A 23800-nucleotide genomic window follows, 5' to 3' on the forward strand; every position below is an offset into this window, starting at 1 on the left:
CACGGAGAAGAGGGTGCTCGGCGGGGACGCAGCGCAAGGCGCATGCGGAGGCCCGGAGAGAGGGCGGGAGGAGAAAGGGAGGAGGAGGAGGAGGGCAAAGGAGAGCGGCGGATGGAGGACAAGGAGGGACGATCAGAGCTGTCGACTGTTGATCAACCGAGCACAACACCGTCCAACGCTCCCCCAATCATCCTCGTCCTCGCTTATCCTCTCACATTCCAGCCACAAATCCTATCGACGCACGCCCGACCACAGCTGTGCTCATTTAACTGCCATTGCCTGGGCATGCGCTCGCACCTCCTCACTGCCCACCGTTGTGCGCTCGCACCTCCTCCGCAGTGTTCCTCGCCGGACGAACAGCCGCGGCCGGGGGGTCGCATGCAGTGCGCAGACGGGAACGCGGTGTCGCAGCCACGTCCACGTCCATGTCCCCATCCTGCTCGTGCCCATCGCGTCATGCACGCACATCCGTCTGCCCATCCCCGGCGAGCCCGCGCGTTCTGCACGCCCTCGCGTCTTCCCAAACGCACATCGATCCCACACCGCCGTCCAGCTCTAATTAACCATCTGCTTTATTCAATATCCCAATCTGACGTGCGCCCCTCCGCTCCGCCCGCAGGTCCGGGTCCCGGCCCTGTGCAGCCTGCCCGTTCCGCAGGGGTTGGATGTGTGGGAGACTGTGGGACCCGCCATCCGCCTCGGCCAACTCTGTTTTATTGCCGTCCGAAACGGGCTACAACAGCGTGTCCTTACAAGGTGCTCCCTGCCCGACAGAACAGCTCGCCGCAATATTCCCCAGCCACGAGGCCCCGCCTACACGCCCCGGCCTCGATCCAACTCGCCAACACACCCACCCTCGCGCCCTTCCCGCGCCTCGAGGTTCTCGCCCTCCCCACGCTCGACCTCCCAACGTCCATCTCCCGCAACGTGGGGGCCCCGTCATGTAACCCCTTCGAGCACTGCTGCCGTCATACCCACCGTCGAGGCGTACGGACGCACCGCGAAGCCCGCTGCGCTGCTCTGATGCCCGGCCTGTGCGTCCTCCGTCCTAACCTTCCGCCGCTTTCTATCTATCCTCGCCATCCGCGGATGATATCCCCTCCATCTCCACCTTGTTCTTCTACGCGATCATCCACTCATCGCGTATCGATCTCAGTTCACGCACTCTACTAACGCAGCACCTGATCCATCAGCCGCAACTTAGATGCTCAAGCCGTCCGAACCTTGTACTCGCGCCGCCGCGCGGGATCCCTGCGAGGGCCCATAGCGCCGTTACCTCCGGCGCGCCTCCCCGGCCCAGGAGCACTTCGCCCTGCCCCATACGCTCGCGACGCCCTTCTAGCGTGCGCTCCTTTGCGCGAGAAGCCCCCCAACCCTCCCATGCACGCCTCCCGCACCCGGGAAGTCGCGCCTCGGGCTTCGGACACGTAAACGCACCGTCCCGCGCGCGCCCCCCGCGTTCGCCCCCTCCGAGCCGAGGCGAATCGCGGCGAGCTGGTATGCGCCTAGCCTATCCGCGCTGCTGCCAAACTGACAGCCCTTCCCCGCCTCGGGCGCGCCGCGAGCTCCGCAGACAGGCCGCTAGCCGACGTGCGCCTCCCACGTCCGACCTCCTCCGTCCCGCCAACGTGCGGCCGTGGCAAGCTGTGCTCGATATCCGCCCTATGAGCAGCCCCGGACCAGGACGCATTAATGCTGCCCTCCTCTATAAAGCGGCCGCCGGGCGTGCGTGCGTGGGACGGACGCGCACTGCGCAGCACCCGTGGTGGGCTGGGAGAGCGCACGGAGCAGGTCCGCCAGGGCGTTCGCACGTCGCTGTCCTCCTTCATCCCGATGCGGCGCGCTGGCCCGCCGCGTGCCCGCTGCGTACGTGAGCCCCAGCCCGAGTGCAAGGCCGCAGGAAAACGTCCTTACGTCCCCCAGCCCCAGGGCACCGATCGGACCCGCTATCGCCGTCAGCTGTGCGGGCCCATCCGTTCATCCAGCCGCCATTGGTGCGTATTCCTAATTATGGGCGCGTTGTATCTTTGGCTTTGGCTTACGTCTAGGAGCGTGCTGGGGCTGCGCCGTGCAGGTCGCCGGCGTGCGTGCCTGGGTGGCCTTGTTCTGAGCATGGTAGGTGGGACCGAGCAAGTGTGATGAACATATCGGACGCCGTCTGGCGATGTTGTGGTATTATTGACCGCAGCCTGGGGCCTATTTCTGCTGCCCCAGGTATCCGGCCTCTTGGGCTGGCTTATAGCCTAGGTTGCCGCCGGGACAACAGGCGTAGGTAGCGGTCGGCGCGTGCCCGAATCCCGCTGGAACATCGTGGTTCGTCCGGACTCCCATCCTGGAACAAGGCGTTTTGGCCCCGTGCACCTGCGGGTGCGGACCAGGACGTACGGTCTAATGCAGCCCCGCTATGCGGACGCATCGCACAGAAACAATTAGTGTTTTGTTCTACTGCTGATGACCTGTTGACCGGTATAATCCGTGTCGACACAGTACCGAGGCTGAGTTGTATCTTCAACTCCTTGTTCTCGACCAACATGATATCAGACGTCGAGGAGCAAAAAAAAATGCGCACACTGTACAAGAGTGTGTAACGATACATATACATTAAGCACGGTCTTCCTGTACATACGCAATGTCTGGTCACGAACAACTACCACAGCTCCGTCCGTCCGACGGCCCCTTCTGTAGCACCGCCGCGATGTTATGGCAACCGCAGGACCCACAAGATATAATCAAGACCAACAGCAATTGACCAAATACCAAGGAACAGTCTGGAATGATCTATGGCGCAAGAAACCGAGCCAAACCGCCCTGAGCGCATGCACCACTCGGGGGGAAAGAACAGACGGCAACGGGTGCAGACTCGCACTGAAACCAGCAGCGCTGCCCTGGTAGCCCAGCACAAGAAACCAGGTACATTGCCCAATGCCGAGTGGCCTGTCCACGGAGGGGGAAACGCCGCAACCTGCCGCGGCGCATCCCAAACCTTCGCCCCAAAAGAGAGCCTCCAAAAAGCATACGGACGCTTTTCAGCCACCGTGCCTGGGCGATCGCCCCGTCGTCGCGCGTTCGAGACTGCGCGCATCCGCCATTTTGTGTGCCGTCCACACCGCCTCCGCCGCGTTGACGTCGTCAACCCATCGCCAGGCCCCGCATAAACCCGCAGGCCTCAGACAGACGCGTTCGCGAAGCAGCGCAGGCGTTTTCGCAAGGCACCCCCGTCTGCGTCGACCCTCGAGGCACGCCGCCGCACCCGCGGAGACTCAGAACCCTAACGTCGAATCCAGCGAGCGTTGCCAGGGGCGCACGGCGACGGCAGCAGACCCACCTCAGGGCGCCGCGGGCTTCCGCTTCTTGCGCACTTGCAGCACCGTCACCGGCGCGCCGCCCGATGCCCCAGCCACGCCCTGTGCGGCCCCAGCACCCTTCGCGTCCTCGGGCCCGCCCGTGGCGGCTGGGCGCGGCGCGAGCGGCGGGTTGCGCACATCGATGCTCCCGTAGATGTACGACGTGTACGTCTCGAGCGAGGCGACCGGCTCGGGGAAGGGGTTGGGCGAGATCTCGGGGACCGCGTCTCCGCCCCTGGGGGCGCGCAGGTGCGACCGATTCGGGGGAGGGGTGCGCGGGACGTCGAGCGTCGCGGGGCCGGGCTCGGGGGTGCGCGGGCGCTCTGGTTCGTCTTCGGCGGCTGGGGCTGTGGAGGCGGCAGCGGCGGCGGGCGCAGGGAGGACGGGGGCGTCGTCCTCGCAGAGGCCTTTGATCGCACTCTCGAGCGTCTCCGTGGCGCGCACCGCGCGCTCGCTCGTGGAGAACTCGTGGTGGTTCATGAGCGTCGAGACGATGCGGCGCACCATGCGCGGCGCGAGCTGTCCGGGCTGGGGCGCGAGCGGAGACGGCTGGGACCCCTTCTCTGCGGACGCGGCGGGCGGGGGCGTGGAGATGCCCATGGCGAAGAACCCGGTGACTGCACCCGCGACGCATTCCTGCCGGAACGACATGCGTTCCCAGAACTCGTCCGCGGAGACCTGCGCGAGCTCGCCCGTGGGGTAGTTTTTCTCGTCTTTGCTCTTCTCCTTCTCCCTTTCTTTCTCCTCCTCCTCTTTGTCTTTGTCTTTTGCGGCCTTCGCTTCTCCGTGCGCCCGAGAGCCGGTAAGTGCGCGCGGCCGTTTCCGTTCGGGCGAGCGCACGCCCTCAGAGTTCGTGATGAGCGCAATTTCATCTATAAACCGCGACTTCGGGTCGTCGTCGAACCACGGGATATAATGCCCCAGATGAGGCGGTTCCTCCCCATCTTGACTCCCCGGGCACGGCAAAGGTATATCTGTTTGCGCATACGGATGTCCGTACGACCACTGCACTGTCCCAGCAGCCTCTTCCGCCACAGCTGCGCGCCCCAGAGTATGCGTCGCCTCAAGTTCCCCATACCCAGGCAGAATATAGTGCAACCTGACTGTCCCGCTGCCCTTCAAGCGCCGCTCAACGTCCGCGGCGACCTCGCCGAATATACGCCGCCACCATGCACAGAGCTTGACGTCCGACAGTGGCCGCTTGCCCAGATAGTCCGCCGAGTTCGGGAAGAGGTACTGGCCTTGCGCGCGCGCGAAGAGCTGCACCCAAAGGTGGCGCACCGCGATCGGGCGCGTCGCGGGGTCGGCGTAGTAAAGCAGGAATGCACGCACGAGCGCGGCCGTCGGCGAGGGGGCGGCGGCATGCCCAGAGGAGTCGACCTTGGAGACGTAGAGCACACCACAGGACGTGGCGGGGATGTTATAGACTGACGCCTCGAGCGCGGTGACAAGTACACGGGGCGCGTCGGGCGTTGCCTGCTCTGAGAGGAGGATGAAGACATCTTGGAGGTAGGCCCGGGGTCGCGGGCGGACATACGGGAAGAGACCATTATGCTTGCGCGGCGAGGACGTAAGGACGTGGACGTGAAAGGTGCGCGTCCCCGGCAGGTCCGCCAAGGCAGCCAACAACTTGTCGCGCAGACTCATCGTATTGAAAGCTCAGAGTGGTGTTCTGGAGGGAGGCTCAAGGCATGGAGAGGAGGAGGAAGGGGTACAGGAGGGCGCAGCGAGGAAGGGCGTGCAGCGTTCATCGCCGTTTCTCACAACATTCCCAGACAGAGCGCCGGCGTGACGCCCGTTGTGGCGTTCGATGCACGCGACGCCGAATTTGCCACAATACTGCCAGTTCCAATGCACGTCTCACTCTTCCTCTTTCACCAGCGCGACATCGAGGAAGATGTTTGTTTGCAGGCACATTCACAGCTATTCACAGCAAATGGCGACGAGCTAACGACTGACTACGTAGGGAAACAGCGATTAAGCATCCCCGGTCGTTCGCAGCCAGAGCGGAGGCCCACAGCCAGGGCACCGTTCAGATGCATCCATCTGAAATAGTCTTGTCAGCCAGATGTTTTCCATGGTCTAGAGAAGAAACGTACTCGGTACAGCCTTGCCAGCGGCATTCACTTGCGCCTTGAGTGCGCTGTTGCCGCAAAGGATCCCGCGAACAAACGCCTCCGCAACCACGTTCGCACCAGTCGGCGAGGTGTGCGTGTGGTCGATCGGGTAGTACGTGTTGACGGTGGTCTCACCGAGCGCCTGTAGTAGACCCGTGAGTCCATACCCACATCCCACGAAGCGGAGATGAACTCACGTCATATGCCTGCGCAACGTAGGCAAAGTGGTCGACGTACGCCGCCGATGTGTTCTTTGCCACGTCCGAAGCGTACCCCACAAAGCGCGACGGGGCGCCGATTTTGCTGCCAGACCAGATGTTGTCGGGCGTCTGCGAGGAGACGATGGGGATCGCACCTGGTCATGAACGCGGTTAGTGTCTTATATCATTTGTTACCACCTAAAAGACTCACCCTTTGCCTGCAGCGACCTCACCGCGTTCGTGATGTAGTAGTTAAACGAGTGGATCGTGATGGCATTCCCGCTGCAACGTCTCCGTCAGATGCCTGGCCGACCCCAAGCAAACAGTACCTCGCGCACCTCGCGTCGTGGACGACGGCCGTGTCCGAGTAGCCGTCGGTGCCCGTGTCCTGGCGCCCGTTGTCCGGTCCTGAACCCGCAGAGCCATCGTTGTGCCCGAACTCAATGACCACGAAGTCACCCGGCGCGACCGCGTTGATTATGCTGGCGAAGCGGCCCTCGTCGGTGAACGAGCGTGCTGAGCGTCCGCCAATGGCGTTGTTCGTCACGGGGATGTTGAGGAACTGCCCGAGGTACACTCCCCAGCCTACGGACAATTTAGCGCGGTGGGCTCGCAATATTCGCGGTGTAGCACGCACCTGCGGTTCCGGTACCACTGCCACCACCAGTGACGGCCATCGTCGAGTCGCCCGCAAGGAAGACCTGAGCAGCATCCGCCTGCTGCGTCAATGCGACCAGAGCGCCGAGGACGAAGGTGGTGAGGTGGCTGAGAGACGGCATCGTGCTGATACTTGCTGGACCTCCTTCATCAACCCGCACTTATATACCAGCGGTCGGTAGTTGTGAAGTGCGCATCATCGGCCCTTGGCGCGCGTGGTGCGCGTCCTCAGTTGACCTCGAAGAATCGACGACGACGGGCCGACGGTTAGGGAGTACCGGCGGGTAGGTCATGCCCGTCGCGCACGGCTCCGACCCGTCTCTCACCGCGTGCTGGCGGCCACAACGAGGCGCAGGTACCCACAAAGAAGCACTTAGCCTTTCGCGCGCCATAAGCCTGGTGCTTCCGAACATATGGCACTGGGGGAGCCTAGAGTCACACGCGGCATCATAAGGCAAATACTCGCCTTATATGTAGCAGCCGACGGCGCATGGCGCGCGCGTCATCGGGCCTGGGCTCGCGTGCTCGCCCCCATTGCCCTCGAAGTAACGACGACGACGCGCCGACGATGGGTGGGGATACCGGCGGGTGTGGTCATGCGGTCTCTGTTACTATGAAAAGTACAGACATCAGTAGTTCTACTCCGACATTCTGACGTCGCGGGGTATGCCCATATACAGCACAAGCATAGGAAGGCAGCACGGGGGAGGTCACACTTCGGGAGAGCTGGAGGACACGGAGCCGTTGTCCTTGATCGGGGCCATAGGCTGCTTCGAGGCACCGCGTCGACCTGTCTGCTGGCCATTCGGTTAGCCATCATCCAGAGGTTTCGAACGTCACGCGCAAGGAGAGCGTGGGATGCTCACCTGTCGAGGGTGGTAGCTGCTGTACTCGGTGATGGTCTCAATTTGTACGGCAACGCCGCCCGTCAACGTGGGTGACTTGCGATCCTGTGAAATCAGCCCCGCTGCACGCCGACTGCCCTAGTGCGCAAAGGAGCATACCTTTGGTGTGTTCGACGCGCTGAACGATTGCTGGAACGAACGCCCATGCCCAACGTGGTTGAGCTGCACCCCGGCCTTTGTGACCTTCTCGCGAAGCCTGTCGCGGCTGTTCAAGCTGTGCGAGGGGTCAGCATTGGTCTGACCCAAATCACTGACGGTAGCACAGGCGAGACGTACAGCGCTAGGAAGGAGTTCACATAGCCTGGGGAGAACATTAGCGGTAACGTAGAGAGATACTGGAGAACGAGAGCCTACATTTGCCCATGATCCAGAAGAAGCCCAACCAAACGAAGTTCGTAGGCATCGCGCCGAACTAGGGGAGGGTAAGACGTTGAGGTCCTTCATCTTTAGCAGAAGGAACGAAGACGTACAGAAATAACGGAGATGGTTCCAATGATGCTGTGGGTATATGAGCGCCCGAGTCGTTTGAAAAGCCAATGTCCTCGGTGACATACCTGGTAGCCAGTCCGGTATTGATGCTATACAACATGAGCGTCGTGACGAGGGAGTCCGTCCTGTGAGTGAAAGCCGACGGTCAACTTTCTGAATTTACTGAGACGTAGAATGAGTTGAGCGCACTTCTTGAGCCCGGTGCGCTTCCTGTACAGGTAGTAGCACATCGCGCCCGCGATGAGGATATCGGCGGCAGCCGCAGCGCCGAGGCCGAGGCATGTCACCCACTGCAATCATCGTGAGCCTCGTCATCGCCCACCTAGTGAGAGTAGTGCTGCTCACCGTCAAGCTCTTAAACTTCGAGAAACGACCGAGAATAAAGCTGCGTAACCTCAGAATCGAACGGTTAAGTACGAGAAACAAAGACGTACGATTGTGCGGTGAAGACTACGGAACGGCGGGTCAGTAATTGATTCGGGTATCAAGGACTTAAGTCTCACCAACTCCGAGCCCTGTGCACGTGAGAAAATAGAAACCAGAAATCAGACGACCATGTACGGGGCAGGCTCGGGGAGAAGCACAAACCGAAGTGCAACGCGGCGAGGACGAGCTAATGGATCCGTCAGAACAAACCGTGCCGACGGTGATGCCAATACACTCACGATGACCCCAGTGATGAGCCAATTGTGGCTCACTAGAACCCCGGTGGTGAGAAGACATGCGGGACAGAGTATATCAGAAGGTTACTCACTCATCCACACGCGGCGGGCGAAGAAGCTGCGGGGAAGGTCAGGCACAGGGACAATTGGGGAAATGCGCAGCAGCTCACACTTCGACGATGAGGCCGATGAGACCCTGCGGTGGAATGTCAGGATGCTCCTCGGAAGACAACTTTAACGAAATGGCTGCTCACATTGCAATCTGTTTGAAGCTGGGTGTGCGGGTGGTTGAGCAGACGATGCACATCACCGAGAGAAGTGAAGACGTACGGCCATGCTCCTACATTATAATGAGTAAGACACATGGAAGGAAGGGTACAGGTAGGACGCACCATGTCGTCTTGTCCAAGTTATCGGCATCGGTGAAATTTGTGATGAGATACCTAGAGAGTTGAGCGTTATTAACGTCCGCGTGTAGGAGCACTGCGTTCATGATTACCAGTAGATTGTCCGGGTGCAGAGAACGAGGTGCAATGCATCCAGAACTCTGCGTGTTTTGTGTGAGCGAGTGGCGGTAAGGGCCAATTGCAGGACACGCACGTCAGGATTATAACCTGGAGTTCAGGTGTCGTGAGTGATAAGTCCGGCTCATGAGGGTGGTGCACGCACGAGCGACTTGACAATCCTGCTGTCCTCATTGTAGTTACTGCAGCAGGGTCAGAGGCAGCCAAAGGGGATGAACCAAGCTGATTTACCCGAAGTAGGTAAACCTGGATCGGGGTAGGTGATCAGTATACCGCGAGGTGACGAAGGAGTTGCGACGTACGTCTGCAGAATGGTTATCCCAAACAAACTACGGTCGGATTCCGAAACGTTCAGCCTTGAAGTACCACTTCAACGCAAGGATTGGCACACGTACACTGCACCGACGATGAGGCCAATGAGGGCAGCCCCGAACGTGTTATCGAGGGATTCCATCTTCGCCGATGTGCAACCAGCTGCGAAGCGACAAGAAGGAGGGAGTTGGGGGCAGACGACCACGGCTCTATGCCACGCGAGAACTCAGAGAGAGTATATGAAAGCGCGAGGCCCGGCAATGTCGACGACATTCCATGTCGATCAGTCCCAGAAGATCAGGACGGGAGAGACGAGTCCGTGTGACGCCACTGGACCCACGCCGTCTCTTCTGCCGAGAGGGGTGATGGGTGGGGTGGAGGCACCTGGTTTGGGGGGCTTCCGCGCACGGGAGATGCGATGTCCCGCCGATTGCCTGCGATCGGGCCTGGGCTGAACCTGAGTTACTCCCCTTGTTGAAATTCTGAAGGACCCCCTCAACGTCCTGACCTGCGCGACCTGACAGGACCTGCCTGGCAGTCAAAAACAGGGACCTTCACATGTGTACCTGGTGAGCACGCGGTAGTAGTAAGGCGACGTGCACGACTTCGTCTTCGCGCAGCTACGCTAGAACTGGGGCCGTGAGTTTCCAAGAAAGCTAAGGTACCCGGAAGGGAGCCAACTCACTCCGCGTGTACGTCAACCGCCGAGCCCATCGTGGCAGCTATTGTCAGCCACAAATTGCAGCTCCCAGACGGTGGCACACGTCCGTTCGGTGATCGATATTCCAGCCCAGCAACCAATGGAAGTCAAGTTACCGGCCTGTTGCTAACGAGAGCCAAAATGGCCTGTTCGAAGATGCTGCGCGCATGGTATGTAGAATACATCGGTTAGCGTCTGTGAAGATCGGCGAGGGCTACCCCGAATGCCCGGACACTGATAGGGATGGCGCATCGTGAGTTAACTGCAAACGGGAGGGCTTGCTACAGGTGCTTGAACGAGCTTCTCCCACCTCCATCTCTTCCAGTTCTGATGTTGCAGTCGTCGATCGCTACCCGTCGAAATTCCGTGGGATGGACCGGGAAAGTCCTGGGGAAGTCTTGGGAAATCGACTGGGAACGAGCTGCGTGGGTTCCGAATTGCCGGCCAGAAATCATGCGTCATGACGCACGCTTTGCAGAACGCTCAATGTACGAGGTCCGAAGATGCCTCGAACATTATGCCCCTACTCCGAGACCTCCGGTTCGACGATTCGGAGATCAAGGGAGATCAAGAGTGCTTAGATGTCGTCTAGCGGTGGCGGCGGGCAACGGATGCTACCTAATATCGCGCGTGATGGCCCAGACAGTGCATATGAATGGAAGGCCAAAGGATGGGGTGTGTATAGACCAGAGAGGCTAGTGAGAAGTGCTGCACGGCGTCCGACACCGCGGACGCATGGAGGTTGCGATCAGCGACGTCGCTTGCGGCCGGAGTTCTTGGTTCTTGCCTCGTGGCTACTCGCCGACTTGGCTGCATCAGGCATGTTTGGATTCCAGCAGCGGATGCGGCGACACTGATGCTTAAGTTTAATATTTATAGTGTCAGTAATAATGGTACCTGCCATGGTAAGACTGGGCTCTGCCACAATCTGAGCTCGTCAACGTGCTTTCCCTTTCCCCATCTCTGCATGTGCATACATGTGACATCGTAGTGGGTATGTGCAAGCATAAAATGCGCGAGCTGTATTCATAGGTCAGCTTCGTCATTGAATGAGAATTCAACCTCTTGGCTTCTTGAATACATCTCCAAGACTGTTTCTCGGTCGTACGGCTGCGGATCCTCCTCGTCCGAACCAGAGCCGAAGCCGTCCTTGTCCTCGCCCTCGCCCTCGCCCTCGTCCTTGTCCGCATCCTCAACCTCGTCCTCACCCTCGTCTTCGTCAGCATAGGCTTCGGAATCGGAGTCGGACACCCAAGATGTCCCATCATCCAGCTCCTCGTCTTCCTCCCCGTCGTCTTTCTGGTCCCCAGCCGCATCCTCATTCACCTCCTCACCGCCGATCTTAACCACGACGTCGGGAATATACTCGGATCCTCCGTCCGCATCGTATTCGGCATCGTCATCGAACGTGACGCCGAAGAACTGCACATCATCCCCGATGTCCCCGCCTAGGTCGAGTAGAACTGCCCACGACGTCTGGAGCGCCCGGACACCCCCGGGAAGGGTGCGCACGCGTACGGCATCGCCGCTCACTTCCTCGGGGTTGCAGAGAAGAGGGAGGCGCGCCTGCGCCACGACGCTCGTAGGGGCTCTCGGGGACAGCATGCGGATCGCACGGAGCGCAGGGAGGGAGCACGCGTGGCCCATCTCGCACATCAGCTCGACTACGCGGCGTTTGAGTGTGAGTCCCCAGATGTCCAGATACCGGAGGGTAGGTGAAGCGATGATGCACGGCAGGTTCAGCGTGGGGAGGTTCGGGAGGACGAGGTGCTCGAGGACCGGGCAAAGGGTAGGTAGTAAGGAGAGCGTTCTGTGCGCGTGATTGTCTATCCAGGAGGTTTTGGGGATCACATGAAGGTACTTCAGGTGTTTCCCGAAGAGCTCCAACGCGTCCTCCGGGATTTCGTCAGAGGCTAGCACGGTCAGCCAGCGCAGATTGGGAAGGTCCCAGAGGCGGCTGATGTAGTTTTGCACGTACAGAAGGTCGCGAGGGATCTGCAGGCGTTCAAGGTAGGGGAGCACCACGGGAGGCTGCCGAGACAGGGCTGGTATACGGAAGAAGTCCAAAGTCTCGAAAGGCCCCAATATCAAAGTAGTCAGGCGGGTCTCCATGACAAGCAAGTGGTGGATATATATGAGGTGTTCTTCGTCTCTGATCTGTGCGAACACTAGATGCTGCAGGCCTGAAGCGCAACGGTCGGCCAGAGCGCCGCCAGGAGTGTTCTCGTCGGGAGATCGGAACCATACGGGATTGTGCCACTTCTCGATGTCGGGGATTGGGTCTTCGTTCAATGTGTCGTAGTGATCAAAGTGCGGATGGGGGTGGTACTCGAAGCTCTGTAGCCTCGAACAGTATTGCAGAATGAGCGTGAGATCCGCCCTAGCAACTTGGGCGCACTGGTGAACCACAATACACCCAACTATGCGGATGCGCTTGACAAAGCCGCTTGGGTCTGGAGCGTATACGACACGAGCAGAGCGAAGTGTGCGCGCGAGCGCGCTGATCTGTCCCATACGCCGGAGTGCGATATCGGCATAAAGGGCCTCGGAAGCGGCACCATACCAGGTTTTGCAGACAAGAGTGAGCGCCCTCCGCGTTTTGACTGAGAGAGTCCAGGGACTTCGGAGAGCAGCTTGTACAAAGGCATCATGCTCGTCGTCCGAAGGAATGGTCGCCAGGAATATACGAAGCAATATCTCTTGCGGCAGAACGCACACGTGTTCGTTGCGATAACGAGGGTGCGGTGTCTGGCAGAGGATCGAAACGCTTAGCGTCGCCTTTGTACATCTGGGTTACCTGCGGTATGACTTACCTGATCTGCGTCGCTCACCGTAGATGTTGATGGCTCCACGGGGGTGTACTCCGTTTGCTGCCCAAGAAGGGCTGCGCGCTCGTTTTGCAAGGAAGCCACCAGATATTTGAGAGCGGCGTTCGCATCCTTGAGGGCAGCGTTGCCGTCTTTGAGAGCGGTGTTCTACTCGATGAGAGAGGCGTTGTCGCGTGCCAAACGAGCGACTTCATCGCTCCGATCTCCTTCTCCGGAGGACATACTTACACGGCGTTCGAATGGGTATGTCAGGCTCAGTAGCCAGAGTGCGTGGTCAACGTCGAAGACAGCTTTGCGCTGGCAGCATCATGGTGGACGTCATGTCCACGCGATCCCCTCGCGTTGCGCTGCTAGCACGTGGAATGTGACCTTCGCGTCAAGAAATAACGGCTTGAAAGCCGATCGTCTCTTCAGCTTTCACTTCGTAAAACATTCATCAGATTGGAGGTACATATCCAGATTCCATTATACGTACTGGAACCTCTTGGCTCTTCGCACTCATCACCAAGACTGTTTCTCGGTCGTACGGCTGCAGATCCTCCTCGTCCGAACCATCGGAGTCGAAGCCGTTGTCGTCTTCACAATCTGCTCGCTATCATCTACACCCTCGGTACTAAGCCTTGGTAGTCATCGTATGCGCATCAGCGGCCACAAGGGATCAGGGTGGCAGGTTCTGCTGATTCCGGATGCGCTCACTCCGCCGAAGAGCTATTTTCCCCTCCGCCCGACGTGCTTTCTTTGGGTTTGGCACCACGGCATCCACGTAATCTGAGGGGGACATATTGTGCTTGCGTGATTCAGGCTGTGAACTGGGCGCAGGAGTGGTGGGACTCGGGGGAGAATCGTACGGGCCAGAGCTGGGGAGTGTGTGCACGACACGATCGTCGCCCTCCAACATCCGGTTCTCCAGAAACTCCGACCAGAACGCGTCGAGGTGAGCGGCATCCCACGCGTCCTTGTACTTCTCTCTGAGGCTCGCTGGAGGGAAATGGAAATCCATGACCGTCGTGACCCACTCCTGAAGAGCAGCGCTGCGGAAATGGACGTCCCGCATGAACATACGCGATTGAGCGTTCGCGAGCTTCCCGGCGCCGCCCCAAATGAAATCGCCTAGATGGTAGTTTAGGCGGAAGAAGTCGCGGATAATGCCATGAAGGTCTTCCGGGAACACGTCGTGGGCAACGTAGCGCAAGCCGCAGTAGAAAACGACGTATAGCACAGACTCCATGTCGTCCTTGAACGTGTGCTTGCCATGCATTTGGCGGTGGTCCAACATTCGAATGGACATGAAGTCCCATGTCCCCTACAATTTGTATCGATTGGAATTAGTGCATGCATGATTGAAGGAGACAGGATGGCTTACCGTACGTCCGGCATGTTTCGCTTCGCCGGCTTCGTCGACTTGATCGGAAGCCTCCCAGTCAATGAGGTATCCCCTGCGGACGGCTGACCCAGGCTCTTTCACCAAGATGATATTGCCCACACTGAGGTCCCTGTGTATTCGGGAGTCCTTAGCCAGTGCATCTTTCATAGCTAGAATGAGTCCCCTCGTCATTGTCCAATTGACACACCAATCCGCTGAGATACGCACCTGTGAACGCATCGTACCCCGCATGCAGCAGCTCTCGTGTTCCCCGGATGGTGCTAAGCCCGTAACCAGCTATATCCGTGACCAGGCGGTAATGTCGTCGACTGTGGATGTGACTATATTTACCATCGATCCGGCATCTCCAAGCTTGCTTCGTGAGGAGACTAGTCTGAGTAAAATGGAATCTAACACCTGTATGAAACCCGTTCAGTAAGTTCGCGCGGGAACAGGGCACGCACGGACCTAATCTGTGATATATTTCGGCCGGGTCGGGCGCGTCACCATGCATCACCAGCGAGGGCACGTTACGCACGCCAAGGGCGTTGAGACGTTCCAAGATGTCCCCCTCCACCTCGCTCGTCGACTCCGAGCGCCATGTGTCCTTGAGGAACACAACCCGTCCCGTCTCACAGCACAAAGCCCAATACCCGCGGGTGCCGCGGCCCTCAAGGTAGAGCGGTGAGACGACAGGCCGCGACACGATGTAACGACGGCCCTCGACAACCGTCATAGTGCCAGCGGGAGGTCGGGAGTACACACGGACGGCAGTCGCATGCCCTGGTTGGTAATGCGCCCTGACAGCTCTATCCAGCTCCTCGCCTTCGATCTCCAGTTGCAAGCAGGCATGGGCCCTAACGGCATCCTGGAACCGCATCTCCTCCTGAGGCGTGGCGGGAGCAACAGTCAAGTCGTAACCGCGTTCCGTGTGCGAGAATTGGGAGAATCTCCAGATAAACTCTAGGAGCAATTCTGGATGTTCCCGAATGTCGAACGCCTCTGTCACGACGCAACCAGCGCGATCCCACCGGAAGATCCTTGCGAACGAACCAGCCATACCGATGGAGAAGACGACGAGTCGATGTTGGCGAGCGAAGACTTCCATCGCGAAGGCGATGTGCAGGCCGAAGTCCTCCTCGACCTCGTAGGACAGGTCAACATCGTCGACGTCGAACTGACGAACGAACTCGTGCGCCTTGCGAGCCTGTCGATCGGCGTCAGCCGGTGGGTCTATGAAGAAGTCGCAGGACGGGTCGGGGTTGATATTAATGAAGAGTTCGGCGTATCCGAGCTCGGTGCGTGTACGCTTGTCTGTGTGTTGCACGTGTTTCGCATTCTCCAGGGTGAAACAGCAGATGTGCGGTTTGGTAAACTCTGGCCGTGCGCGTGAAGGATGAGAGCTACGCTCAATGGTCTTCTCAAAGACGAACCCCGGACAACGAGCTTTGCGCTTGGATGTCTTATTCAACGCTGCTGCCTACCAGACCTTGAGCACGAGACGCATGCGCCACCGCCAAGTAGACGTACCAATGGTTCGTATATTTGTGCCGCGCTCTCCGCTGTCTTCGGAATTGCCCTGAATGCGTGCCTGAATGTCATTAGACCAGACCTGTCATAACTCTCGACCGGGACCAGTGGGAAGAATGAATCTACAAAAGTTGTTGCAGGTATGGGGCCCAAAGTGTACTCCCGTGCCTGCTGGACGCGTTTCAAGTTTCGTGAGGTTGCCAAAAGCGGCTCAAGTCCAGCTGTGTGAGACAGAGTGGGATCCAGAGCCATAGGGATGTTGTAAACACAAGACATAGGGAAAGGCAACCAAGAGTCGCGATGCGAGCTAAGGGAGCCTGAGGGATGTGGCGATATTGATGTTGGTGGCGAGAGAATGGCTGAGCGGTGTCGTTATATAGCCCAGCGATTTATTTCTAGCGTGGGGGCAATTATATAGCATCGGACTAGGACGTATAGGGCCAAGTGGAGATGTTGTTCAAGCATTACAATAGTTGTGGCGGGAATGAAGGGACTTGGACGCTCGAGCCTCGGAGTACAAAAGGTAGGCGCTCGACCAAGTTCAGGACGATCCGGCTCTTGTCAGCGCCATTCTGTAAGCTGATCATGATAGTATCGCGCACGTAAGTACTTGGGTACGATAAACTTCCCGATGTTGTCATTCTCGTCTGTGTCATTGAAGTTGTAACGCTGCCTCAGTCAACGCGAGGGCCCCCGAACAGTCACCAGTTCTGTGCGTACGGAAAAATCTGGTCAACTCGCTGAACAGGACATGGCAGACAAACCACCCGATTCCTCATCCGACAACGCTGACCCGCCACCGCCGCGTAGAGCCCCAGTGCACCTAAATAATTCCGGACTGCGCATTGAACATACCCAAGGGAAAGGGCGCGGCGTATACGGTAAATTGTACTGACTTTCTCGTACATTCTTTTACTGAACATCATGCGGCGTCAAGCATGCCGCGAGATTCCCGCACAGACCCTCATCGAGGTGAGCCCCGTCCTCCTGTTCAGTGCAAGAGAGTACGAGGAGCACGGGAGACACACCGTGCTGGACCATTACACGTTCAAATGGCGGGACGGCAGAATGGCGCTGGCGCTCGGGTTAGGTGCGGAGTACTTTTTCAGGCAGCGCTCCTGAACCGTATTTTGTGTGGCTTCTGACCTGCTTCGCTCACACATTTGATAGGTTCAATCTTGGGTCACCCTTCTTGACGCTCGACCACCACCTGCTGCTTTTTTCCCACGATACATCCTCATAGGGGGAGGATCGTTTCGTGCGGTTCTTTAGCACACTGGGGCTCGTCTTTAGTACTTCTACGGATACGGTCAGATCTCAGCCAGCATGATGGGTAGTCGAGCTCGACCGCCGCCATCGAGGCCGGCCAGCACACCGCCGACGCCGCCTACGAGAATAGGCGCCCACGACAGCGCACCAGCCAAACCGACCAGAAAAACAGCAAAAAAGACGATACTCACCTCACAAGAAGCTTGGATGGAAGCCGAGAAGCTCGTACCGGACCTGGGAGCCGCGATGGAGTTCTTACTTGGCCATGAACTGATCCCGGGAGGCGACAATGCCTTTACAAGCGAATCGCTGATCTCGGGCATGCTGCATCTCGCCTTCTCGACGACTGGAGATCTCGCCAAGCGTGGCATCCTCGCCTTCGCACACCTCGCTAAGGGGGTCCTCGCCCACGATGCCCAGTCCGCGGTCAGCGACGCAGTCGTCGAGCGCGCGGAGGGGCAGCTGCGCCTCCGGCTTGACCACCACACGTCCCACGTTGAAGATCGGCTCGACGAGTTCTCGGAGATGATCGGAAGGATGAAGACAGAGATGGAAGAGGGGTCGGCCGGCCTTCGTGCGGCTTGCGAACGGGTGAAGGAGGCTGAGAGTGCGCTTTTGGCGGCTCGCGAGGGGATACAGGAGACTGCGCAGCTGGTTGCGCGCCCTGGTGAGCCCGTACCCACCGCGTCCACGCTAACTATCGAGACAGCGCCGGTGCGGGTGCGCCGCGCGGCCACACTCGCCGACCTGCTGCAGCGCCAGGTTCTTGTCCGGGGGGCGACGCTCAGCTCGGAGAGCGGGGAGCCCCTCGGGGAGGGCATGCTGAAGGACCGCGCCCGAGAGGTGCTGGACGAGATGGACAGGGCGGGGCTCACGGCGCCCGAGGGGGGCATGGTGGAAGCAGCCAAAATTCTGCCCCACGGGGACACGGTGTTCACGATGTCAAGTATCGAAGCAGCCCGATGGCTCCTCAAGCCCACGGTAGCCAAGCCGTTCGCACGCAAGATGGGGATGGCGGCGCAAGTGGTCGAACGCACGTACAGACTGGTCGCCGAGCGCGTCCCAGTCTCGTTTGACCCGCGCGATCTGTCGTCCCTGCGAGCGGTCGAGGCCGCCCACAAGCTCAAGTCGGGGGCGCTGGGCCGCGCGGAGTGGATCAAGCCGATGGAGCGTCGCTTCCCTGGACAGAGGACGGCACATCTGATGCTCACGGTAACGGGTATCGAACAAGCCAACACTGCGCTGAAAGGGCTCTCTATCGCAGGACGCAAGATTCTAGTGCGCAGGGACATGGATGAGCCGAAAAGATGCGCCCGGTGTCAAGCGTACGGGGGGCATTTCGCCCGGGACTGCAAGGCACAGCACGACGTCTGCGCCAATTGCGCGGCCGGCCACCCGACGTCTCAATGCCAGGTGGCGGCGGACCCATCCAGGTACCGCTGCGCAAACTGCAACGAGGATGGCCACGCTGCGTGGGACCGCGCGTGTCCCGCGCTGCGTACGAGGGTGAGCGCACAGGTGCACAGGAAGGCCGACAGCGGCTTCCGCTTCTTCGTGACAAACGCGCCGGACACTTGGGTCTCGGACGAAGAAGAGCTGGCCAGAGCGCCTCCGCCGCCCACCGTCTGGTCGCAGGTGCGGCACCGGTTCGAAGAGGCCGACGGCGACCACCGCCCCTCGCAAGCCAGGCTCGACAGCTTTCTCGGAGCACCTAGGCAGCCGGCCGACTCTGACCCTCGCCAATGATACCCACGACCCACACCACTTTACGCATCTGGCAGCAAAATCTAAATAAATCTGGGAGTGCCCAGCTCGACCTCGTTAACGACCGATTCGTCGCTGATTTTGATATTCTAGCTCTTCAGGAACCCTACCTTACCTTTCTAAATCTCACCTCCAGCACCTCCCACTGGCACGTCATCTACCCGACCACGCACCGCAAGGAGGGGGCGGGACGATCTCGGGCGGTCACCCTCGTTAACAAGAAGTTGTCGATAGACTCGTGGAGCGCCATCGCCGTTCAGCACCCCGACATCACGGCCATATCCATCTGTGCCAAGGACACCACCGTCCACATCTTCAACCTCTATGTGGACGGCGAGCACGATACCGCCCTGCACGCGGCCTCCCGGGCGGTGCTCAACACCATTCCGGGGGGTGCGGAGGAGCCACAGCACTTGGTTTGGCTAGGGGACTTCAATCGGCACCACCCCGCCTGGGACGACCCCACCAATCACCACCTTTTCACGTCGGAGAACTTACACCGGGCGGAGCGCCTCATCACCATCCTCGACCGCCACGACCTGACGATGGCGCTGCCGCCGGGTATCCCGACTCTCGAAGCCTCGCGTACCAAGAACTATACACGCCCGGACAATGTCTTTTGCACGCCCGCAATCCTGGAGCGGCTGCAGACTTGCACGGTATTGCACGATAAACGCCCGACCAAAGCTGATCACTTCCCCATCCAGACAGTCTTCGACTTGCCGACGGCGGCTGCGGTAAGGCGCCCGCGCAAGGACTTCCGCCGTGTAGACTGGGCGGAGTTTGGGCAGGCGCTCGCGGAAAGGGTGGAGGCAAGGCACCACCCCACCAACATCAACACAAAGGCCCGCTTCGACCGAGTGCTGAACAGCCTCATGGACGATCTGCAGGCGACGATTGCGGAGCATGTACCGGAGACGGCGGACACTCCGTATGCGAAGAGGTGGTGGTCGGCGGACCTGGCCAAGATGCGTACCGAGAAAGAGCGCCTAGGGCGCATCGCCTTCCGACACCGGGCAACGCCCGCCCACCCGTCTCACGCTGAGTACCGGCGCTTTCGTAACGTCTACGCTGACAATATTACAGCGGCCAAGAATGATTTCTGGAAAGCATGGATTGACTCCATCGACGGCAAGACAATTTGGGACGCCAACCGCTTCCTCAAGCGGGGAGCAACTGACGGTGGCCGGGCGCGCATCCCGCCCATTCGCGTCCCTGGAGAAGACGGCCGGGAGCGGGTGCTGAGCACGAATGAGGATAAAGGCGCTGAGTTCCACCGTACCTTCTTCCTGCCACCCAGTGCCGCTGTCATACCCACAGGACCCTACCCGCAACCGCTCTACGAGTTCAAGCCTATCACTGACACGCAGGTCCGGCGAGCTATCAAAGCACTCCGGGCGTTCAAGGCGCCGGGACCCGACGCCGTCCCAAACGAGGTGTACAAGCACTGCGCAGATACGCTGGTGCCGGTGCTGGGCTCGCTCTTCAGAGCGACGTTCACTCTGCAATACTACCCGGAGCGGTGGAAGGTATCGGACACAGTCGTGTTGCAGAAGCCGGGCAAGGAGGACTACACCGTCGCCAAGGCCTGGCGGCCCATCGCGCTCCTTGATTGCATGTCCAAGATTCTGTCCCGATGTGTTGCTGACGTCCTGGTGTACGAGGCAGAACAGAAGGCAATGCTCGCCGACCTACAATTCGGGGGACGGGCAGGGCGGACTACAACGGATTCCATTCACCTCGTCACCAAGATTGTCAAGGACGCCTGGCGGCGGAGTCACGTCGCCTCTGTGGTGTTCCTCGACATCAAGTCGGCGTTCCCAGCTGCGTCCCCGGAGCGTCTTTACCACAACCTGCGCATGCGGGGAGTGCCGGCCCAATACGTCGACTGGTTGCGGGTCAAGTTGTCTGGGCGGAAGACTCGGCTGCATTTTGATGACTTCTCGTCCGACCTCTTTGATATCGCAAGCGGTATCGACCAGGGCTGCCCACTTTCGGTCATCCTCTACGCTTTTTACAATTCTGATCTTATCGACAGTGCAGACACGAAGAAAGGCGAGCATGCCGTGGGCTCGATGGACGATGTAGCATTGGTGGTCACCGGCAAGACCTTTGTGGACTGCCATGACAAGGTTCGGCGGTTCATGGAGCGCGACGGTGGAGCAAACGACTGGTCTCGAGCGCACAACTCCGCGTTCTCCCTCGACAAGTTTGGCCTTATCAACTGCAAGGCTCAACCGAAACGGATTGGTCTCGGCCCGCAGCTCAAGTTGTCGGATGGCACGGTCATCCAGCCTACTGACCACCATCGCTTTCTGGGGGTCCTTGTCGACCAGGCTCTCAAGTTTAAGCAGCACGTGGCCTCGGCGTATGCGAGAGGCAGCCGACTTGTGTCCCAAATTCGGCGTCTGGCGAAGGCCAGGAATGGGCTTACGCTCCCCGTCGTGCGCCGTCTCTATCTCGCTGTCGTTGTCCCCAGTATGCTGTATGCGGCTGACACGTTCCTCACCCCGATACGAAAACTCGCCGGCCACTCCCGCAAGCATGGGTCGTCCGGCAACATCCGACGGCTGGCTCAAATTCAGCGGCAGGCACTTCTCGCAATGACGGGTGCCCTACGTACGGCGCCGACCGATGCACTGGAGGCGCATGCACGCCTCCTGCCATTTGACCTGCTCGTGGACAAGATCTGCCACAGGGCGGCAGTCCGGCTCTGCACGCTCCCGAAGACGCACCCGCTGGCGCCTCACGTCCGCCGAGCGGGCCGCAAGCTGGTCAAAGCGCATCGGTCCTCACTCCACGAGCTCCTGGACGCTTACCGCCGGTGGCTCGCCTACCGGGATACAGAACGAATCCGACCCGTGCGCCTGCACCCACGCTGGACGCCACGCCATCGCACGCACGTCCTATCGGACCGGGAGGCGGCGGTGGAGGATGACGCGCGCTGGGCACTCGACGGCGCCTTCCGAGTCTATACGGATGGCTCCGACGTTGACGGGGGAGTTGGGGCGGCGGCGCTCCTCTACGCGCCAGGTCAAGACGAGCCGGAGGTCCTCCAGCTCTACCTGGGGCCGTCCACGAGGCACACCGTTTACGAAGCTGAGATCGTCGCCACGATCCTTGGCGTGGAGCTCCTGCGGCGCGCTAGCCAGTGCACGCAGCGCGCGTCCATAGGACTGGACAACACGGCGGCGATACAAGCCTCTACGCTGCGTACCCCCGGGGCTGGACGCTACCTCACTGACATCTTTCACTCTGCAGTACGGGACCTCAAAGCGACACGCCCCCACCTTCGCCTCACGTTGCGCTGGGTCCCAGGCCACTCGGATGTCCCAGGCAATGAGGCAGCGGATGAGGCGGCAAAGGAGGCGGCGCACGAAGTCTCGTCCGCCAAGCGCCTGCTTCCAAAGTCGCTGCGCAAGCCTCTCCCGCTCAGCGCGTCTCGAGCGCGGCAGAACTTCCAGCTCGAGCTCGAACGACGTGCAGGCGTCCGATGGCGGACATCACGGCGGGGCACACGCATGGCGGAGGTGGATGGCGCCATGCCCTCCAAGAAATACGGGGCGCTCATCGCCGACCTCCCGCGACGGCATGCCAACCTGCTTATTCAGTTCCGCACTAACCACGTCCCACTACAGGCCTACATGGAGCGCATAGGGAAAGCGTCCAGCGCAACCTGCCCGACATGCGGCGAAGCCCCCGAGACCGTGCAGCACTACCTTCTCGCCTGCCCGACGTATTCACTGCACCGTGCCGTTCATTTCGCACCGCTCGGTTTCTCTGGCCGCACGATGTCCGCCCTCCTCAACGCGAAGACGTCTCTCCGACTGCTGTTCAACTACGTCAACGCCACGGGACGGCTGCGCTCAGCGGTGGGCGCCCTCATCGGCCCGCACTCCGGCTACCCCGACAGCGACGACGACGGCGACAACACGTAACGACCCGGCCGCCACCCCCGACCCCTCCTCGCACCGATCTCTCTCTCCTTCCCCTCCCCTCTATCTTCGTTTTCGCTACCAGTCGCTTATATCTGTATGTATACGGGCATGCTGGAAGCATAACCTCCGCGCTGGGGCCGGGGGAGTTCTGACGGTGCCGGGTGTCTGCCCGGTTATCGTACCCCTCCCGTGGCAAGAGGCTTAATAGCCCGGCAGCGCAAGCGCTGTTGCATAGCACGGGCAGGTTTAGATCCCGGTTCCCTGCCGTGTATTGGCCGGCGCGGTGCGACCAGCATGTGGCCCCCCTACCTCTTCCCCTTCCTGTCTGCTTTACTTCACATCCATTGGCTCTCTTTCTCCTGACCCTACACTACCATACTATTGATGAACTCTGAACCTGGAAGGCTGTAAGCCGCACAAAGAGAGGTCTTCAGTCTGTGAGAGAACGACTATGATTGCATAGTACTGTACCTGTAAGCCGCACAAAGAGAGGCTACAAGTACTAGTAAGTAAACATGTAAGGAAGCATAGGTAGTGTGGGACTTACTCTTCAGTCTGTGAGAGAACGACTGAAGAGCAGAGGCCTGCAGAGTCCTCCTTATATACTACTGGGGAGGACGATGAGTAAGCGTATAAGAAGAGAGCATGTGACGTCCAGAGGACGCTGACTGAGCGATGAGTAACGCTGAGTAAGGGAGCATAATCGACATAAGGTCAGATAGTCCATGGCTGAGTAATGCGAGTAATCCGGACGCTGTCTAGAATAGTCCGGAACATCGTAGAACGTACCAGAATCATGTGGAGGGATGGCAGGATGCCAAGTAAGTACAGAACAAAAGAATGTACGTATATGGTAAGTAGGAAAGTCCATGCTGGCGTATGGTAGACGCACAGCCACTATCACTGCCACTCCCGGTCCGGCACAGCCGTAGACACAGAAGTTCAACACCGGAGGGCCTTGGGGGGTGCCGCGTCAGGTTTCGACGCGCCTCTGATGCGCGGGACCATTGCGCGCTCCTTATCGGGGTTTGGGTCCGGCAATGCGTCGATGAAGTCGTAGAGTTCCTGTACCTATTCCGTCGTCGAACGGTGAGTATCTGGATGACCACGACGGACGTCGACAAGTGTATACTCACTTCTGCGCTTCGATATCCAGGGGCCCGGCTGACGTATCGCGTCACTTTGCCATCCACAACAG

The 23800-nt window shown here is 59.6% G+C and overlaps 9 protein-coding genes across 9 annotated transcripts; 5 read left to right on the forward strand and 4 right to left on the reverse strand.

The window, feature by feature from the left end:
* Nucleotides 1-2584: 2584 nt before the first annotated feature.
* TRAVEDRAFT_58060 (uncharacterized protein) lies at nt 2585-6630 on the reverse strand. The gene is made up of 7 exons (XM_008039337.1): nt 6299-6630; nt 6000-6246; nt 5873-5943; nt 5659-5816; nt 5444-5603; nt 5209-5390; nt 2585-4986 (listed from the first exon to the last, which is right to left on the reverse strand). The coding sequence occupies exons 6-7, from the start codon at nt 5259-5261 to the stop codon at nt 3327-3329; spliced, it is 1713 nt and encodes a 570-aa protein (XP_008037528.1). The 5' UTR covers nt 5262-5390; nt 5444-5603; nt 5659-5816; nt 5873-5943; nt 6000-6246; nt 6299-6630; the 3' UTR covers nt 2585-3326.
* Nucleotides 6631-6915: 285 nt separating this feature from the next.
* Nucleotides 6916-9352, reverse strand: TRAVEDRAFT_71266 (uncharacterized protein; the record flags this gene model as incomplete). Its single annotated transcript, XM_008039388.1, has 24 exons — nt 6916-7115; nt 7185-7268; nt 7323-7437; nt 7500-7524; nt 7578-7635; nt 7694-7721; nt 7778-7837; nt 7902-8002; nt 8058-8097; nt 8147-8162; nt 8216-8227; nt 8301-8325; nt 8378-8409; nt 8467-8492; nt 8545-8570; nt 8629-8646; nt 8705-8714; nt 8767-8817; nt 8874-8921; nt 8975-8988; nt 9044-9080; nt 9130-9144; nt 9201-9227; nt 9294-9352. 24 exons carry the CDS (start codon nt 9350-9352, stop codon nt 7029-7031), a joined length of 1014 nt encoding a protein of 337 aa, XP_008037579.1. The 3' UTR covers nt 6916-7028.
* Nucleotides 9353-10936: 1584 nt separating this feature from the next.
* TRAVEDRAFT_46372 (uncharacterized protein) lies at nt 10937-15883 on the reverse strand (the record flags this gene model as incomplete). The annotated part of the gene is made up of 8 exons (XM_008039127.1): nt 10937-12658; nt 12724-12885; nt 13214-13323; nt 13435-14041; nt 14102-14262; nt 14330-14518; nt 14570-15581; nt 15632-15883. 8 exons carry the CDS (start codon nt 15881-15883, stop codon nt 10937-10939), a joined length of 4215 nt encoding a protein of 1404 aa, XP_008037318.1.
* A 672-nt stretch (nt 15884-16555) lies between these two features.
* On the forward strand, nt 16556-16753 carry TRAVEDRAFT_121121 (uncharacterized protein; the record flags this gene model as incomplete). The annotated part of the gene is made up of 1 exon (XM_008039389.1): nt 16556-16753. One exon carries the CDS (start codon nt 16556-16558, stop codon nt 16751-16753), a length of 198 nt encoding a protein of 65 aa, XP_008037580.1.
* Nucleotides 16754-17839: 1086 nt separating this feature from the next.
* On the forward strand, nt 17840-18646 carry TRAVEDRAFT_122816 (uncharacterized protein; the record flags this gene model as incomplete). The annotated part of the gene is made up of 1 exon (XM_008039390.1): nt 17840-18646. The coding sequence occupies one exon, from the start codon at nt 17840-17842 to the stop codon at nt 18644-18646; it is 807 nt and encodes a 268-aa protein (XP_008037581.1).
* Nucleotides 18647-18798: 152 nt separating this feature from the next.
* Nucleotides 18799-18990, forward strand: TRAVEDRAFT_79055 (uncharacterized protein; the record flags this gene model as incomplete). The annotated part of the gene is made up of 1 exon (XM_008039391.1): nt 18799-18990. A coding segment is annotated over one exon (192 nt), but the record flags the coding sequence as incomplete, so codon positions are not given.
* Nucleotides 18991-20523: 1533 nt separating this feature from the next.
* TRAVEDRAFT_121083 (uncharacterized protein) lies at nt 20524-20952 on the forward strand (the record flags this gene model as incomplete). The annotated part of the gene is made up of 1 exon (XM_008039392.1): nt 20524-20952. A coding segment is annotated over one exon (429 nt), but the record flags the coding sequence as incomplete, so codon positions are not given.
* Nucleotides 20953-22206: 1254 nt separating this feature from the next.
* Nucleotides 22207-22602, forward strand: TRAVEDRAFT_122293 (uncharacterized protein; the record flags this gene model as incomplete). Its single annotated transcript, XM_008039393.1, has 1 exon — nt 22207-22602. The coding sequence occupies one exon, from the start codon at nt 22207-22209 to the stop codon at nt 22600-22602; it is 396 nt and encodes a 131-aa protein (XP_008037584.1).
* Nucleotides 22603-23041: 439 nt separating this feature from the next.
* Nucleotides 23042-23549, reverse strand: TRAVEDRAFT_28423 (uncharacterized protein). Its single transcript, XM_008039011.1, has one exon. It carries the CDS (start codon nt 23471-23473, stop codon nt 23201-23203), a length of 273 nt encoding a protein of 90 aa, XP_008037202.1. The 5' UTR covers nt 23474-23549; the 3' UTR covers nt 23042-23200.
* Between the last annotated feature and the right edge of the window lie 251 nt (nt 23550-23800).

Source organism: Trametes versicolor (genome assembly GCF_000271585.1).
Source record: "Trametes versicolor FP-101664 SS1 unplaced genomic scaffold TRAVEscaffold_5, whole genome shotgun sequence".
Lineage (NCBI taxonomy): Eukaryota > Fungi > Basidiomycota > Agaricomycetes > Polyporales > Polyporaceae > Trametes > Trametes versicolor.

Excerpts from the sequence above, each read along its gene's own strand:
- TRAVEDRAFT_28423 (XM_008039011.1), bottom strand. The coding sequence starts at position 23,473 with ATGGACTTTCCTACTTACCATATACGTACATTCTTTTGTTCTGTACTT.
- TRAVEDRAFT_58060 (XM_008039337.1), bottom strand. The coding sequence starts at position 5,261 with ATGTGCCTGCAAACAAACATCTTCCTCGATGTCGCGCTGGTGAAAGAG. Across the intron at positions 4,987-5,208 it reads GCGCTGGTGAAAGAGGAAGA|TCTGCGCGACAAGTTGTTGG; the intron begins GTGAGACGTGCA and ends CAATACGATGAG.